This window comes from Erpetoichthys calabaricus, chromosome 2, assembly GCF_900747795.2.
Source record: "Erpetoichthys calabaricus chromosome 2, fErpCal1.3, whole genome shotgun sequence".
Classification (NCBI taxonomy): Eukaryota; Metazoa; Chordata; class Cladistia; order Polypteriformes; family Polypteridae; genus Erpetoichthys; species Erpetoichthys calabaricus.
In genome coordinates this window covers 90,543,870-90,561,304 of record NC_041395.2, presented here as the reverse complement: position 1 = coordinate 90,561,304, position 17,435 = coordinate 90,543,870, and the positions used below count along the sequence as shown (strand labels likewise).

General features: G+C 35.7%; 2 protein-coding genes across 2 annotated transcripts in view; both read right to left on the bottom strand.

Moving 5' to 3' along the window:
- The window catches only part of rab11al (RAB11a, member RAS oncogene family, like), a 75,693-nt gene extending 74,467 nt beyond the window's left edge, over positions 1 to 1,226 (bottom strand). Inside the window, 1 exon segment of the mRNA XM_028794093.2 lies at positions 939 to 1,226. Coding sequence (XP_028649926.2) covers positions 939 to 978 — 40 coding nt within the window. The 5' untranslated portion in view covers positions 979 to 1,226.
- A 7,301-nt stretch (positions 1,227 to 8,527) lies between these two features.
- rab25b (RAB25, member RAS oncogene family b) overlaps positions 8,528 to 17,435 on the bottom strand; it is a 59,982-nt gene continuing 51,074 nt past the window's right edge. The window contains 1 exon segment of the mRNA XM_028794094.2: positions 8,528 to 11,319. Coding sequence (XP_028649927.1) covers positions 11,192 to 11,319 — 128 coding nt within the window. The 3' untranslated portion in view covers positions 8,528 to 11,191.

Here is a 17,435-nt window from a genome sequence, read left to right as displayed (position 1 = left end):
ATTTTATGATAGTACTTACTATAAACAAAACATACATAAAAAGGTCAACATTAGAACATGCCAAAGCGTGTTTTTTTCTCTCTTCCGGATCAAATAAGTTTACTTTGAAAACTGTAACTGTATAGCTTCCAAAGTAACGCAAAAGCTTTTACGAGTCAGATACAGAAACGATGACGTTAAAGTGGGCGGTTACATTAGTCACATTCAATACATTTGACACGTTCCCTAATAAAAAATGAAACAGCATGAAAGTTTGAAAGTTCCGTGCATATGGATCCGCACACGGTATTAAAACAGTAACCAATCAATCCCACAGCAACTTGCGGGGGAGTATGCGGAAGCCGCGAATAGGCGTTATACTCGAGCAACACAATGCTGGGTGTACCGAACAAACTGCATTTCCTCATCCTTCTCCACAGTATCCACAGCACACTGCATATTGGGGGTGGGTTTTATGCGTTTGATTTCAAATCAAGCCCAACTGAGATTCTGAAGGTAACTACGTTTGTGAAAAGAAGAAAAAAAAAAAAGTAGTCTCGGTTACTTGAAACATGATTCAAACATCACGATTACCCACATACACACCCCGCAGGTGGAAGTGATTGCCGGTATTTTAAGGGAGAGGGAGAAAGGAATGAGGAACCAACAGCCCTTCACCCGATGGGACAAAGAAAGGGCTTGTTCTTACAATACCGCCGCCTTCCCCTCCGGCTGTACGTCAAGGTGATGTCAGCTGGTCCGAAAAAGCGGGGCCTCCGTGGCGAATACCGTATATTGTATCGCTAGGACGACCGAGCTCGACAAACACCACTCCGGTGGGACTCATCCTTCTTCACGTTAATGATGCAGTACATACATTCTCATTACAAAGAATGATGCGAGCAGGTGTCTTTACTGGTCCACATTCCCCAGTCCTCCACTATTACTACATTACTCACTTTTGAAGAGGTAGTCGTACTCGTCTTCCCTTCCGCTCATTTCTTGTATCTTCGTTGTCGACACTCCTGCTGCAATGTACTATTCAGCTACGCCTCGAAAGAACAGCTCGCGTTCCTGACAGGGAACAGGCTGAAATTAAAAAAGCAATATGCCCTTCTATAAAACAGGACACTAGGACTACCTGCAGCCACCTCGCCCTTGCCGCTGTCTTCGCAAACGCAAACTTCCGACTAACTTTACATTGTTTTTTGCTACACAGCAGCTCAGCCCTCCAACCCCACTCACCCCGCCTTATCACGCACCTTATTGGACAGATTGAGGGAAACACCTGGGGCATTCTTCACTCTCATTGGTCAAAGAGCGTGGCAGTCATGCTGTTGAGCAAAAGGCCACTCCCGATGACGTTACCGTTTCAGGTCGTCTCCAGGTATGTAAATTGGACTTACTTGAACACTGTAATAAATTTGCTTTAAGGGATGTCTTTGAGAACAGTGTTTTAACCCGGTAACGTCAATATGATAACACGAGCTTGTGCTGACGTTCTGTCTAATGACGTTGCACCGCTGGTTGTGCAACCCAGCCTCCACCCCGACCGTTGCAGTTTAGTTTAGGCCGATGATTTACTCCTTAAATTGTTACAGATGTAGCTGTTCAAGTTGCGTAATTAAAACGTGCAATTAAAAAAAAAAAAAAAAAAAAAAAAAAAAATATATATATATATATATATATATATATATATATATATAAGAAAATTGCTTTTTAGCATACTAGTGTAATACCAAAGATGTCACTTTTGGGCACAACAGTTTTCAGTTTTATAAGTAATGGGCCACAAGCAAAACGTTTATCAAATACACAACTACTTTAAAGTGTATACATGTGGTATACGTTTAAAATAATATAACGTAACATTCTCAAATCACCACTCCATTTCAAGGCATATTCATACATACACTCACACTTGTAACCAAACCCGCACATGTTAAAGGACATGGGAGGCAATCCCATAGAAACTCCACATGGACAACCAATGCAGGATGCTAGATTACTGAGGCAGCAGCACCAACCACTTTGCCCAACTATGACACCCCAAAATGTTATTTTTTATAAGTATATGCAAAAGGAATAGGATATGTACAACTATAATTAGTTTCACAATCAAGAAAGCATGTAAGTGACCTGCAATAATTAATATTGTTCAAAAATGTGTTCACACTGGAAAAACTTGATGCTGTAATGGTACTTTTTAATAATATACTAAGGGAGTTCAGTGATTAGTAAAGGTTGTATAGTGATCCAGAAGTTATCGCATGAACGTGACATGTGTAGCAGGTGGTTTTGACTGGAGCCTCTGGCAACCCGTTTGGAGTACATAAAATAAAGATGGAATGGAAGCTTTAAAAGTGCCAATTTATGTAAAATTATGTAGAATATAAAAAGTATGATGGTTCTTCCATCCATCCATCTTCCAAACCCACTTTATCCTGAGTGGGGTTGTAGAGAAGGTGGAGCCTATCCAGCAAGCGCTGGGTGCAGGACTGGAACAATCTCTGGACAGGACTTCAGTCCATTGCAGGGTAAACACACAGACACACACATTAGGGCCAATGTCAAATTGCCAATCCACCTAGCCTATTTGTCTTTGGACTGTGAGAGGAAAGCTATATGGACATGGGTAGTACATGCAAGCTCTATATAGAAAGAACTCAAGACACGAACCTTGGCCTCCTTTTTGCGAGGCTGCAGTGCTACAACTGTGTCACCATACCACACTAAGATTGTTCAAGTGATACTCATTATTAGATTGGAATGGTGGTGTAGAGGTTAGCGCTGCTGACTGATGTCTGCACAAGGCTTGTATGTTTTCCAAAAATGTTCAGGATAAGTTGTCAGTCCCAAATTAGCCCTGTATAGGGATGTCTGTGTGTGGGCCATGGCTATTTCCTGCCTTGCACCCAGTGCTGCTGGAATAGGCACTGGCTCTCTGTGATCATGAAATGGATTAAGGAGTTTAAGAATGTTATATTACATTTATGTTTGAAATGTACACTGAGGCTCCAACATCCCCATGACCGTGCCCAGGATAATCAGGTTTATAAAATGGGTGGAATGACTGATAGATTAACGATATTCTTTTACAGAAGTAAATTGTCTACCAAGAAACCATTTAATGGCCAGTTCTTGTTAAAGATGACGGGATTTTCCATTCTTTAATATTTACAGGCTTATTTGAAAGGATGTTTATTACTGATGTAATTTTTGAGCACTTTTTCAGTCACAAATTATACAGCATACAACACAGTCAGACAAAAAAAAAAATCACTGTTCATTTTATTCAAATATAAAGATAATTGCTGTCATATCAGTTTCTGAGGTTTCCAACCATCCTTTCAACTGTGCATTTTCTAATTCTACCCATTCCTGGTCTGAATGCAGTGAATCATAGCCTATGTTGTTTTTCTAATGGCCCAAATAGAGTATTTACATCTTGCAATTTACAGTTTCTTACCAACTCACAACCTGCCTTTGAACTGTAAGAGAAAATTTACATGAACATGAGGACAACATGTAATCTGCACATAGAAGGCACCTCAGCCAGGAACTGAATCAGGGTCCAAATTTTGTTGTGTAGGACACTTGCATAAATATTCTAGCATATACTGATAGATTTAAATCCAGCCTGGTTTGATTGAAATAAGAGTTTTAAGGCTTTTTCTTTTTTTGTATTTTATTATACATATACTATATTAATTCCTTCCACTTTGTTTATCTTAACCTTTAAACACTGATCCTCACCTTCAAAGACTGATGACAAAAATGCTTTTCCTATGTACTTCATTTACTGTATGCTACAACCCTGTACTGGAGAATGTGGGTTCAGAAAATGAATGGATGAATAATATTTCAGTAAACATTTTTTGCCTCTCTTGTTGTTGTATGGGGAGGAAACATTTCTTTATTAATGTTTACTTATCTGAATTCATAAGCTCTTCTTGTCCTAGCCCCACTATTAATGTTTTGATATGTTCATAAGCTTATTGATTATGTACTATGTGTTTCTTGTTATAAGTATTTTCCATTTTCCATCATTGTTGTCACTGATCACAAAGTTAAAGAGTTTTCTGCTAATGATCTTTTGTTCATTGTCTTTAATAATTGTATTTTCATTCTCCACTTTAGAGATTGATGTGTGTGTTTTGAATATACCACTTCAGTTTTTCAAATACCCGTTATAACAATTCAATAATTTTTTTGCTTCCCATCCATAAGCAAACCAAGCACATGGATGCTGCACAAAACACCATTCCATGTTTTACAGAGATGCGCTTAATAGGTATGTTTAAATAGTAGTGAATCAGAAAATTAGCATTTACAGTACAAACCTATCTATATTTACCCTGAGAAAGCTTGATGGGTTCACATGTGTGCCATTGCACAGTTAATTCAAATTTCAGGAGAACTGAAAAATGAAGCACTCATTGTTCAGAAAATAATTAAATATAATCAGCCTAGCTAATGCAAAGTATGTCAGGGTCATGCTTGGCACCGACCGCAAGTTTGTTTTTGATTTCTCAGTGTCTTTTCAGTGTCTTTACTTTGTTATACTTTTAAGTTTCTTTATTAGAATTATGTTATTATTCAGAATTTGACCTGTTTTAGTTAATTATCTTATAACCATTTCCCATATTTTGTAATTGTTTAATTTTGCTTAATTGTTTTCTATTTTTTTCTTAAAATGTGGAGCCCAGGAAGGCAGGGACTCCTAATTGTGCAGGTGTGTTGCTATTAGGGCTTCACATGAGGTTACTTTTTTTAAAGCCTTTTTAAGACAAGTGTAATTTTCTACTTATTGTTAGCTTTAGCTTGCTGTTTGTGACTTGGTCCTTTCATACTAAGTTTAGACCAGATTTTGTTGCTAATTTTTTTTAGACTAATAGCTTTTAGCTTTGTAGTTTTCTTTCCCCCTTGGAGGAACATTTTTTGGTTGTCTACTTCAGTGAATTAAGATTTTTTCCATTTACGGGCTTCTTGCTTTAATGTTGAACAGGGAACTTAGTTATTGCATTCATAAGAGTAACCGGTACTTAGAAACTTTGAAATCATTTAATTTTTTTTGACTCACCAGTACAAGAAAGCCTTTACATATTATATACTGTTCAACTTATCTTGATGTCTAGTTATGCCAGGTATCAACCTTTTTGATGTTTCCCTTATGTTTGGGTCTTTAGACCCAAAAAAAAAATCTGCCTATTTTTATGCCATATTTTGTAGCGGAAATTACACACTTATGATAAAGAGTAGTGATCAGAAGTGCTTCAAGTTGTGCATGCCACATCAACTGTCCCCAGGGGTCACCCCCCTAATGGTATATGAGGTGATAAAGTTACTCCTTTTCACAAAACTTTGGAAAAAAGGGTATTGGTAGGATAGGCATGTGGAGTGTCATTGTATGTTATTCAAAGGTTACTGATCATGAATATGACAATTTTTGTGATATTTGATTCTTTTCAGGTGGTCCAAGTCCTCTAAGAAGTGTACTCCTAGATGGCTAAAAATCACAAATTTCAAATGTAAGCATGTGAGGCATCATTTTAGACTTTTTCACCGTTGGCCTTTCATATTCATAATCACTATCTATGCATCTTATTCTGCCTTTAATTATTTGACATTTTATCTTCCATATTTTAATTCTCGTTTTGTTGCTGTTCAGGTTATAGTTGACATGTAACATAGTATACTCAGTTTTTGGGGTGACAAGGAGGTTCAATTTCAAGAAATTGGTAAATACTACACAGAATTTGACACCACTTGTAATATCTTTCAGTAGCCTTTTTCCTTGATTCTCAAAATTCCAGCATCAGTATTCACTGAAAGAGTACGAAGCATGTGTCATATTTTGTATGGAATCTTTTTATAGGCATCTTTGCATAGTGTGATGTACACTGCAACTTATATTTTATATTGGATAAATTATTTTATTATCAAACATGAAATTAATAAATGTGACTTAAGGCTTGCTCCAATGTATGAGCCTTTTAATTAAATATGTGTTTAAGGCTCAAATTAATCTATTTATTCACCTGTTGTATCATTGGATTAAGATGCTGATTAATCTGATCCAAAAGCTTTAATATGCTTAGTAAGAAATTTATTATTTAGTATTTGGTATACAGTACTAAAACATTTAACTAGGAATTTATTGAGAAAGTATATAATGTGTTTGGTTTACTCTCCTAGATGTTACAGCAGATTATGTTATGGAGCCAGAGAGAAAATGTCTGCCATTGCAGTACTGTATATGCTAGATCTGTTAATGTATATAACTTTAAACTGGATTCCATGTTGTTATATAGTGAGATTCTCCAGGAGTAGGACTGAACCCTCAGATGGCATGAGTCCTTAAATGATTTAACGATTTTGTATTTTTTCTTTATTTTAAACAACTCACTATGGTTAATGTTTTATCTTTTGCTGTAGAATTAATGTTAATGGGGGGGTAGTTGTTTAAGGAGGTGAGTATATGTTAATGGCAAACTCCATTTCTGGAGGGGATGAATGGCAACCAAATGGAAACAGGAACTGCTGCTGAAACCAGAGCAAGAAGGCTGAATCAACTGGGACAAGGCTGAGTGCTTGACTTGTAAGGTTAGACCTGTACAGTGTAGCTATACATCTGAATATCTTATAGAGTACAGAAGTGAATGCAGCCCAGTCTGGGTTTAAGTTGAGTAAATACTCTTTTGTATCATTCCAGAAAAATGTTTTATGCACTTTCGCTGGAATTTAAAATTTACGTAACATGGGGTTGGAGCCAGGAGCTGATCCTTGAAAATAAAGACAATACATATATTGTATTTAAGCTATTGCTTACTGGTGATCACAGAAGTGGAAATATTACTAATATGCAGTAACTGCTGCATCTTCATTTAACCTTTGTTAATTGCTGCTGTGTGGGCATGAATGAGAGGTAAAGCTCTATATAAAAATTTAATTATCAAGAGGAAGTGACAAATGTAATTCTCCTTTATTAAGATTTGTAACATTAAATGCAAAATACACAATGCAGTGTCTGACTGCCAGATGAAGGATAGAAAAAACAGCTAACTTAATATGGTTAATGAAAAACAGTTTTCATTTGTTATACCAACTAGTGATATTAAGAGTCCAATAAAAATATACAATGGCTGGACTGAAATACTTTGCAAACTACAGACCTCCATGGACTGCTCTTGAATAGTTAAAAAATATTGTCTTTGTTTTTGTGTGTCTAAGTGAGACCAAAGAATACCTACCTCCAATTAGCACAAGAATAAGTACCTGAAAAAGAACATTTTAGCCAGGTTTCTTGTGATGCTGTGTTATCCTTGTAGGTTTTAAATGTACTAGTTTGACCCCAACAGGTTTTCAGAGGAATAAAATAGAACCATTGATACCTACATGGATTGTCTATATGCAATTTAACTTTGAACCACCATGTGGCCGCACCATAGGGAAAAAGAAGAGCTCTTAACAAAGAGGAGGTGTTTGAGGAGCCTTCCCATATATCTGCTTGAGGTAGGAGTATGTACTTTTATCCTCTGGAAAAGCATAACTTCAAAGATGAACTACTAGGGGAACTAATGGATTCTTGATTGTAATCTTTATAATATAAGATGTGCTCAAGGTATTCTTTGATACTGTAGGAGACTATACTGTCACAGAGACAGTGTCTTCTGTAGGTCATTCTAAGAAAATACTGAAAACAGTCTGCGTTTTTTAATTATGCAATTGGGCTAAAGGCTGTATTGAGTGTTCCTGCCTCCTTAAATCAGCATATACATTCTACACCTCAGCTTGATTACGATTGACTCAAGTTTCTCAAAATCCAATCTGTTTCTAAGCCTGGAGCCCTTATGAATTGGGTCATAAGTAGGATGGGAATACTTTACATACATAAAGTATTTTCCTTTTTATTGGCTTTTCAAGTTCTGTTCTGGACTTCTTTTCAAGTTCTGTTTCATGGACTTCAGATATTTTCAAGTGCTTTTAGTGCTGTGATTCGATAATGGATGGATGTAAACTATCAACTATCATCATTTTAAAAATTTGAGGAATACAATAAATCAGAGACTGACTTAAGTGGCCATCCATGAATAAGGCACCAATCCACTGTAAATCACACTCATACTTCTACTTATTCACTTTCATACCAGATCGGACATTATGGTTCATTAAGCTTACATGGACCTCTTTGGGATGTAGGAAGGAGCAGTACATTGAGAGGACGTGCAACCGTGACATTCACTGCAAACAGACATAGAAGCCATAATGCTGCAATGTCATGTACTGTACTGTTTTATGGTGCTGTCCTTTGTAACATTTAAAGTGGCAAAACATATTTTTATATTCTAAAGAAAAAAAATCCTAAAGGCAAAAATATACTTGAATATTCTTCCAGCTAATGCTCCAGCATAGGAACTATTGGCAGCAATCACAGGCATGAATTTTCTTGGGTATGTTTATAACAACTTTACTTTTAAAATTTTTTCTCGTTACTTATTTCCTCAAGGACATTCAAGTTGAATGGGATCCGTTTTTGTAATGGAAGTCCAGTTTGCATTTTAAGTGAGCCATTCTACATATTTCACATTCTTTTCTGAAGCCAATTCTCACTTACTTTGACTACATGCTTGGGTTGTTTGACCTTGCTGGAATGTGGCAATTTTTAGCAGACTAAAGATAGTTGTCCTTAAACATCTATTTGGGTATGACCCATATTCCAGTTTTGTCATTAAAGTAGCATTGTGGAATATTGTCATGAGTGTGCTTCATGGCAATGATGGTGTTAGGCAGGTGATGAGCTGTGTTCAGTTTGTGCAAGACATAGAACATAATAGCTGCTCTCCCACAGAGGACATAATCAAATTTGTGATATGCTGGAAATGTAGTTCTTCTGTAAGCATATCATAATTAGAATTATTATGCAGCCGTCTTATTTATTAACTCCCCTGTTGTCATCAATGTGCTCAGTGGGTTTCTGGAAACATAGTTTTTCTGTTTGGCAAAGCAGATTGCTCAGGAAATGGTCTAGGTGGTCTTTGCATGACCATCTTCCAATTATCAACAATCTACACAGTTTTACATACTCTTCCCAGATCTTAAAATTTTGATACAGAACATTATAGATTATAACAGATTTTATAAACAAATAAAACATATACACAACTTTGTTTTGGAGTGTTATAACAAAAGGTTTGAACACTTAGTAACATACAACCATTTTTATTCCTGTTTTTTTAGTTGTCTTGTCTATGGCATTTTAAAGTGCCTTCATAGGAAAATGTTAAGACACATAATCATACATAATTAATTTGAGGTTTTAATTTAACAAAAACTGAAAAAATCCACAAGGCATATGTACTTTCTGGAGACACTGTGGAAAACTACATTAAGATGAGAAATACTGAAAATGTGTTTATCTATCAAATATGGATTTATTCATTTGCTGTGTTCTGTAATGTATATCATATATAGTTATCCATTGCAGTGGTTTAATAAAATAAAATGTACATATTTGTACAGAACATATTTTTGCTTTCATATTTTGAATGAATTTAAATCCTCTGGATTGGGGTAAAGGTAATTAAAAGAATGAAATATGGTGTCTCTAGTAAGAAGTATAGAATTATTTAGAGCTGATAGCAGTTTTTGTGTATTGCAGCAGGTTTCCCATCTGGTAAGGTTTTGCCAGCTTCAGAAGGGGAAATAAGGAGATATGAAAAAGTAGAAGGGCTTCACAAGGGCCATTTGTTGGCATGTGGTGAATTGGGAACTCCTGTGAATGCCAAGAAGGTTGCACAGGTGCTATTTATCCATTGCATAACAGGCAAAAGCATTACTGCCCAAATGAATTCTCCAAGAGGAGCTATAAGGGAAGGGAAAGATTCTCCATTGTGACAAGGCTATCACTTTGCTTCATTGAGGTGGGTGACTAAATAAATATGACGGGTATTTGACTTACTAAATACAGGTAGGATAAAGGGTGCTGTGGTCCAAAGGCCATGCTGGCTTTCACAGCCCTCTGTTTTTGTAGAACATTCTTGACCCCTGAGAGTTTAATTTCCTTCTCTGCCACAAGAACTATTGAGTCAAAACTTGAGAACTGATTCTGGGAGAGAAGTTTGTTTGTAGATAAGTGATAAATTCATAGCAGGAAAACTTGTGAACTGTACAAACGACTCCATCTAGTTATGAGTTTTCTTGCTATAGAATAAGGCATATAAAGATAGGAATGCTTAGTTTTGTGTTTAATAATTTTCTGCTATGCTTACTCTTTATGATAACCTTTTCAACCTTTATTTGTATATTTTTGGGACATTTTTTGGCACTATTACATTTGAGTTCTAATATCTATCTTGTGGCACTCTGACAGACTCTGCCAAACTATAAATCACAATATGTATGTTATAAAGTATCACTTTGAAAATGAGATCATTGTTGTTATTGTGACTTGCACTGAAAGAAATGTGCAGTTAAGTAAGATCCATAATGTAATGTACACTATACATGCAGCGAACAATAATTTTATGATTCAGTATTAATGGACTAAAGGCAATTAAAATAGGCCTTACAGCAAATGTTGCTTTAGTGGTTCTCTTGAGCTGAGATATTCAAAGATTTCACAGGATGGCTTGAAGACTGAACACAGTTTGGCAATCATAATTTGAATAAATATTATTTAATTGGACACTTATTGCCTAGCCTTCAAGTGAAGTTCAAGTTAGCTCAAATTTAAATGTTTGCTTTGAAAAACAATCACAGACTCTATACCAGAATACCAGAATTCTCCTTTTTGCCTTACTTAAAAGGGGCAGACAATCTTTTTCTGAGTATATTTTATGTTGCTTTTCAGACCTCAAGATCGCACTAATTCATTTAGAAGTTCAGATATCTTTGGATAAAAAATACCATTACTCTTTGCCACTTCATTAGCCTCTGTGCTTTCTTTTTTTATGTTGACTGCTTTCAGGACTTTACCTAAACTTCTTTAAATATCATTCATGGGGAATTTTCTGCCTGTTGTGTAAAAAAACATCCCTTCTGGTAATCCACTGGCAAATGCATTACCCTCTATGGCCATTTACAAAATATGCCTGGCCATGTCAGAGTAGCCCATACAAGATAACATTCCCTATTCATAGTCCCAACCACCCTCTTCCCAAGTATCATTCCAGCGAAGGAAGAAATGTCTCCTCATTCCACTCATACTTTCTTAAAAGCGTCCGCAGCATGACTTCTTTTCTTCTTCCTGTTCTGCATTTGCAAAATTTGGATTTGAAAGTGTGACTGCACTAATGGAGCCTCTGGTCACTTTTTTGCTTGCAACCTTCTTGTAAATTTCTGTGAAAATAAACATAGGCAATAGGAACACATGTATTGAATATATTATATAAGCACACAATGTATACACCTGTTTATACAATAATAACCATTCTGCAAAATGAAATGTTTTAAATTGTATGCTTTATTGTTTGACTCAGATGTTTCTTTCTGATTTGCAAACAATGAAAGCAAGTTACAAATTGGACAGTTTCTGTAACGTGGCAGAAATTAACTTCCCCTGTCATAACAATAGGTATCTACTATATCTGTGAGCAGATTACCAGCTGATGATAAGAAGCTGGAAATTCCCATATGAATAAAAGAAATGCTTTCTTACAATACTTGCTTTGTTAAGAAGCAACCTATTTTAGACAATATACATCCCTAACATTAAAAAATGCATAAATTCCACCTGAGTCTCTACTAATATAACTCTTACAACTAATATAACTCTTACAAAAGTTGAAAAAGGCTTTATAATTATGCAGCTGTTATCAAAAGAAAATGTATTTTGTAGTTTGCATTTTTATATGTTCATAATTTAACACAACTGTAATATAGGTGCAGAGTTTTTTTTGGTGACTTCAACAGTGTAACACTTTGGGGATGCTTATAATGTTTATATAAAAACCACTTGATAACTTCAAGCCAATGCAAACAATTATTAAATGCTGCTTTTTCCTAGAAATCAAGCATCATGATAAACCAGTTTCAGTCTGGTTCTTGTTTTGATTCCATTATGTTTTTCTGAAAATTCCTGGAGCCATGGGTGGTATTTCTTGGCATTGTTGATTCCTGCCTTGATTTTGGAGGATGAGTCAGTCTGGTAACATTTCACCAAGTCAAAAGTGACATTATTGCCATTGATGAGTTACAGATAGTAATGTGCAAATTATGAGCAGTACTCAAAACTTTATTTCTCTGTTAACCTTTTAAAACCCTTGCATTTTTTAGATTTATTTTCCTTTTGGGGAATACTCCATTTTAGGCTAAAGGCATCAACAACTGTATTTGACGGGCAGGTACTGACCGTGTTCAGTGAGAGTTAAATTGGAAATGAGGTGTTTTATGTAGGCAAGTGTGAAAGAAGATTACAAAACAGGGGTTATGCACATTGTGAATATGTGCCTAAAAACCCTAAGGAAAAGCATAAAAAGCAGCAAAAGAAAATATAAGCACACCAGTAACTTCCCACATGCACTCTAGTTCAATAAGTGCACAGATATCAGATTCTTGCATTTGATACAATCAGTATATCAGTAACATGTTCTTTCAGTTCTTCCCCATAATGAAAAAGGACCTGGAAACAGGCTATCGGTCTCTTTGTTTCCTGTTGCTAGTGTAAAATCAGTTACAAAAACCATAAAGCATTTCTCCCTTCCCTTGCCTTAGGTATTGAGTAGAGTTAAGGTTTAATTGCTTTAATCAAATTATCCAACTGAAATTGGGAGCTTTGATTGACAGTTCATAGTGGTATATGAATACCACTGTTGAAAAGAATTGTAAATATATTAAAACTATGAAGGTAATGGATGCCGGCCCCTTTAGCTCAAAGTTTTAAAGCAATGTCACATTCAGAATGGCTACACTAAGCAAATAGTCACAATTTAGTGGGCTTGAACAGGTTGATGAAAAGAATTGCCACAATTTGTCAAAGGAAGCAAATGGGTTCAACTGAGACTAAAAATGGAAACAGCATGGCCTGACCGCTTTGGATTTAAATTATGATATTCACTGGAAATCAGAGGTGCACATACACACTACAAGAGATTTAAGAGAAAACAAGAGGTTAATTATTATTAGCTAGTGATATGAACAGAGCTGACAAATTATATTTCCTGAATATTGCCTAACAGTTATTGGGAAGAAACTCAACTATGAGTCATGAAATAACAGAAGGTAATGACCCTGTGTTGCAAAAGCTATGTAGGCAGAGCTTTTCTTTAGAAATGCTTGCATTATTTGTCTCAGACAGCAGGTGGTGTTATTGTATTTTCTCAAGCACACTGTTTTTGTTAAATTAATCAGGGCAGAGTTTTTCATAGAGGCATTATAATAGATGACACATTTGAGTTATTTGGGTCCCCAGCATTTTAAAATAAAAGGAAGAACATTTATAAATTACTCTGTATTAACCATTATTTTGCTCCAGCAAGACTGTCTCCAATTTCTACAAGTACTATATATACTGTACTGTACTCTTTGTAGTTAATGTTTTTGCTTAGAGCCAGCAACAACACAAATGCCATTTTTGTTCTAGCACTTTGCTGAAATAGATATTTGTGTTTATTTTTGTACCAAGAATAATCACGGTATAAGAGAAAAGAAAAGACAACCACTTCGGGATGCATGTGATAAATACTAGTTAAATTAGTAAATCTTTATAGTGTATGTATCCTGTATTGCCAGTTTTTTTACTAAAACCCAAAATTGGGAAATGTTTAGTGTAAATGAAAAACATTAATCTTGTATGGCAAATGTCTTATATATGGAAAATATCTAGTGTTGATATATCAAATTCATTTTTTAATGTCAGATATCCAGATTATATGATAGATTTCCCAGTTACTTGGCAAATATCAGTCTACAATTTCAATATCCAGCTTCTGTGGCAAATGTATCGCTTATTAATAGTTCAGGGTTTCAAGGTCTTTATGGAAATTCTTTAACTCTGAAATGTACTTTCAAAGTGAAAAATAATATAATAAAATACAACAAGAATATTTCCTATTAAAAGATATGCTTCCAGGACCGTCAATAAATAAAAGAAAAAATTCTTAGGAAAAAATGTCAGTTTGTATAGGAAATAGTTAAAGTCCTTGTGTGGAGGTGATTATTCTACCCTATTGTCAAAACAGAATTTTAATGTTCTGTTTGCAATAGTATAATAATTATTATACAAGATTTTCAGGCAAGAAAGGCGAATGTTGCAAGGTATGGTTGTTAAACTTACTAATCATGGTGTTGGAGAGTGACAGTATGTTGCACATTTATTGGCACATATAAGTAGGAATTTTACTGTACTCTGTATGCATGATAATAATGATACTGTAATGACTGTTTAATTATAAACCTACTAGTCATTTAGCCCGTTACAATAACGGGCGCTAGAACAGTAGTGCATAAACATTAGTAGGAACAGTCTATATTAAATGGCAAGGGACTTTGACCTCATTCTTTTTGTTGGTCGTATTTTTCTTTCTTTCAGCCTTTCTTTTGTTGATGTTTACTTGCTGAGCTGACCGTTCTTCGTGGGCTGCCGCCGTGTATTGTGTGTCTTTAATTTTCTGTGACAGTAATACTGTCTTGTACGGCTCTATTCAATAAGGGCGCGTAGATAATTTAGTTCAAATGGCTCTGGAAGATGTGAAGAGCAACAGGTGCAGATCTTTATTTACGCGCGCCTTTATTCGCTGCACCCAATTGCGATCGTCCTTTTGAGGCTCGCCTTTTTGTGCGCGCCCATATTGAAGGATACCGTCTTGTACATCCGCTGGCTTGTACGTCCGCTGGCTTGTACGTCCGTAATATACGTCAGTACGTCCGTAATATACCTTTTCTCTGGCGGTAATACAGGCATGCACGTCGGTAATATGCCTTTAATCTCCTCTGACAGTAATACTGGCTTGTATGTGGCTGTAATATGCTTCACTGTATTGTGTACCTTTAATTTCCTCTCGCAGTAATACTGGTTTGTATTTCCGTAAAATGCCTCTAACTTTCTCTGACAGTAATATCGCGCATAGCACCGTGCCCCGCGCATGCGCACTTCACCAGAAGACACCCACACATGGACACCTGGACGCACATAGGGATTTTATATATATAGATAAAATATCAAATATCCTAATTGTAAATCACCTTTCTGTATATGTCAAAAATACCAAGCTTATATCCCAAATATCCATCTTATGTGGCTACTATATATCGTATGTTAACTGTGTGAGGCATAAACCCTGACATACATCCTAAATGTAATCTCCTAGATTAAAAATAGCTCCTAGAAGTCAAATTTCAGGAATAATTAAGTCAGTGCTAAATGGCTAATATAAGAAGTACTTTCATCCATCCATTATCCAACCCGCTGAATCCGAACACAGGGTCACGGGGGTCTGCTGGAGCCAATCCCAGCCAACACAGGGCACAAGGCAGGGAACCAATCCTGGGCAGGGTGCCAACCCACCGCAGTAAGAAGTACTTTGTCAAAGGCAAATGCGTATGGCAATGTAAAATATAAAAACTGAAAATAAGATATTTGTTATTAATGTATATTAGTTATGTCACCTTGGTATTCTGTTTATGGAAGGTGTTCCACAAGTTTATGAGTCCAAATTGGAGTGCAGCTGGTGGCTTTCTTATTTACATGGAGAATTAACTAGAGTTTACATTGATCATCCAGTTGAATCTGGGGTAAGGGCAGGTCTTGAATTGTAAATAACCACAGATTGGTGTTGTGCAGGAAAGAAGGCAGTATATCAATACATCTTTCCTTTGGGTTCCTAGTGCTAGTGGAAAAACAGTATATAGTAAATCAACAAATAGGGTTCATTCCCTCTTTCTCCCAAACCTAATGACAATGATTAATTTATCAAAAGTAACCTGGAACATAGTTCTGTAGAGCATTTATACTGCCAAATGAAATGCAATAAACTAGACCTGATCAGAATAATCCAGTTACATACCACCTGCCCCTGACAAATGTTTAATCCAGATAACAAACACATCTAATTGCCCCCAAACTGTTGTGGTTTCTATATTGCATTAAATATTTATCAATCAAGACCACAATCTCAAGCTCATGAGAGCTGAGATTTTAAATGATGTGCGTTGTGAATAAATTTAGCTCCTTTATTTCTTTGCACATTTGTTGGGCAATTTGCTGGAAACATTTTGATGGTTATTATAGTTTTTTGGGTTGATAAAGATATATTTGCTATTATTTTTCAATATCATTATCGTTTCTCATAGTTAGAAATATGTAACATTTTTTTCCCAATGTTGATTTCTACAAGTGCTGCCATGTTGTAGATGGCTGTCACTTCCTACTTATGCAAGATTATGAATTTCCCCAAAGTGTTACATGTGTTTGATTTTGCTAAAAGAAATTATTGTACATTTTCTCAACTACAATTTTAGTTTAGCATTTTGGCTTTGAAGATATATGTGATAGACTTTCTGTTTATGAACCTTGGCTTGGTATTACAACTATGCCTTCATTTCCCGGTCTTAAAACCAAAACTGCTTCTTTGCATTTAGAACAGAACAAGATGCCTGGTACTTATGCTCCAATCATGTGGTGTGAATATTTTTTTGTTAGAATTTGTGGTGTCACATCTTCCAACTTTGTTCTGTTTATTTGCATTTCCAAATGGAGCTTTCAGAGAATTAAGAAAATTTAGGTATACGATGTGTTCATATGCTATAAAAGCATTGCAAATATAAGATTCCCAGTGGGAAATTTCATAAGAGCACCTTTCCAAGTGGGAGCTCCCAGTGGGCCAATTTAGAGACAGCTTTCTTACCCAAATCCTAATGTTGTGATAGCAGCACTTACCGCTCGCCTTGTTTCATTATATAGAATTAAAATAGTCAAGTCGGTCATAAGTAGTATTTTGTAGTTATGCTGTATTTAGAAGAATACAATGCCCAATTTATGTATTTTCTTTCCATTTTTCTTTATCTGAGCCAAACTTGAATTGGCTGTTGTGCATATCCAGCTGTAAATCAACAGTTAGCTCACATTTCTCAGAAAACTCCCAAGCAGAAATGCAAATGAACAGACAATTTAAAAGCATAACATAATTGGTGACTTTGAAAATTCATTGTAATGCATTAGAAATTAACTCTGCATTATCCCACTAAACGTTGTTCACAATAAATTTTCATCTGAGAAGTCATATATTCCACACAATGTGAACATAACACCATTCTTCCTATCAGGTACAACAAGATTACTTTTGAATATACAGTATTACTGCTGTCATAAGTGTCAAAATGAAAATCCGGAAAAGTCTAAGAAAAGTTAAATGATTTGTGCTAAGGCAAACAAAGAGTTTTGTTACTGTTGTTAAGCTATGAAGAAATGCTTGACACACCCCAACTTAAAACCTAAAAAAGGAAGGTAGCAATTTTAT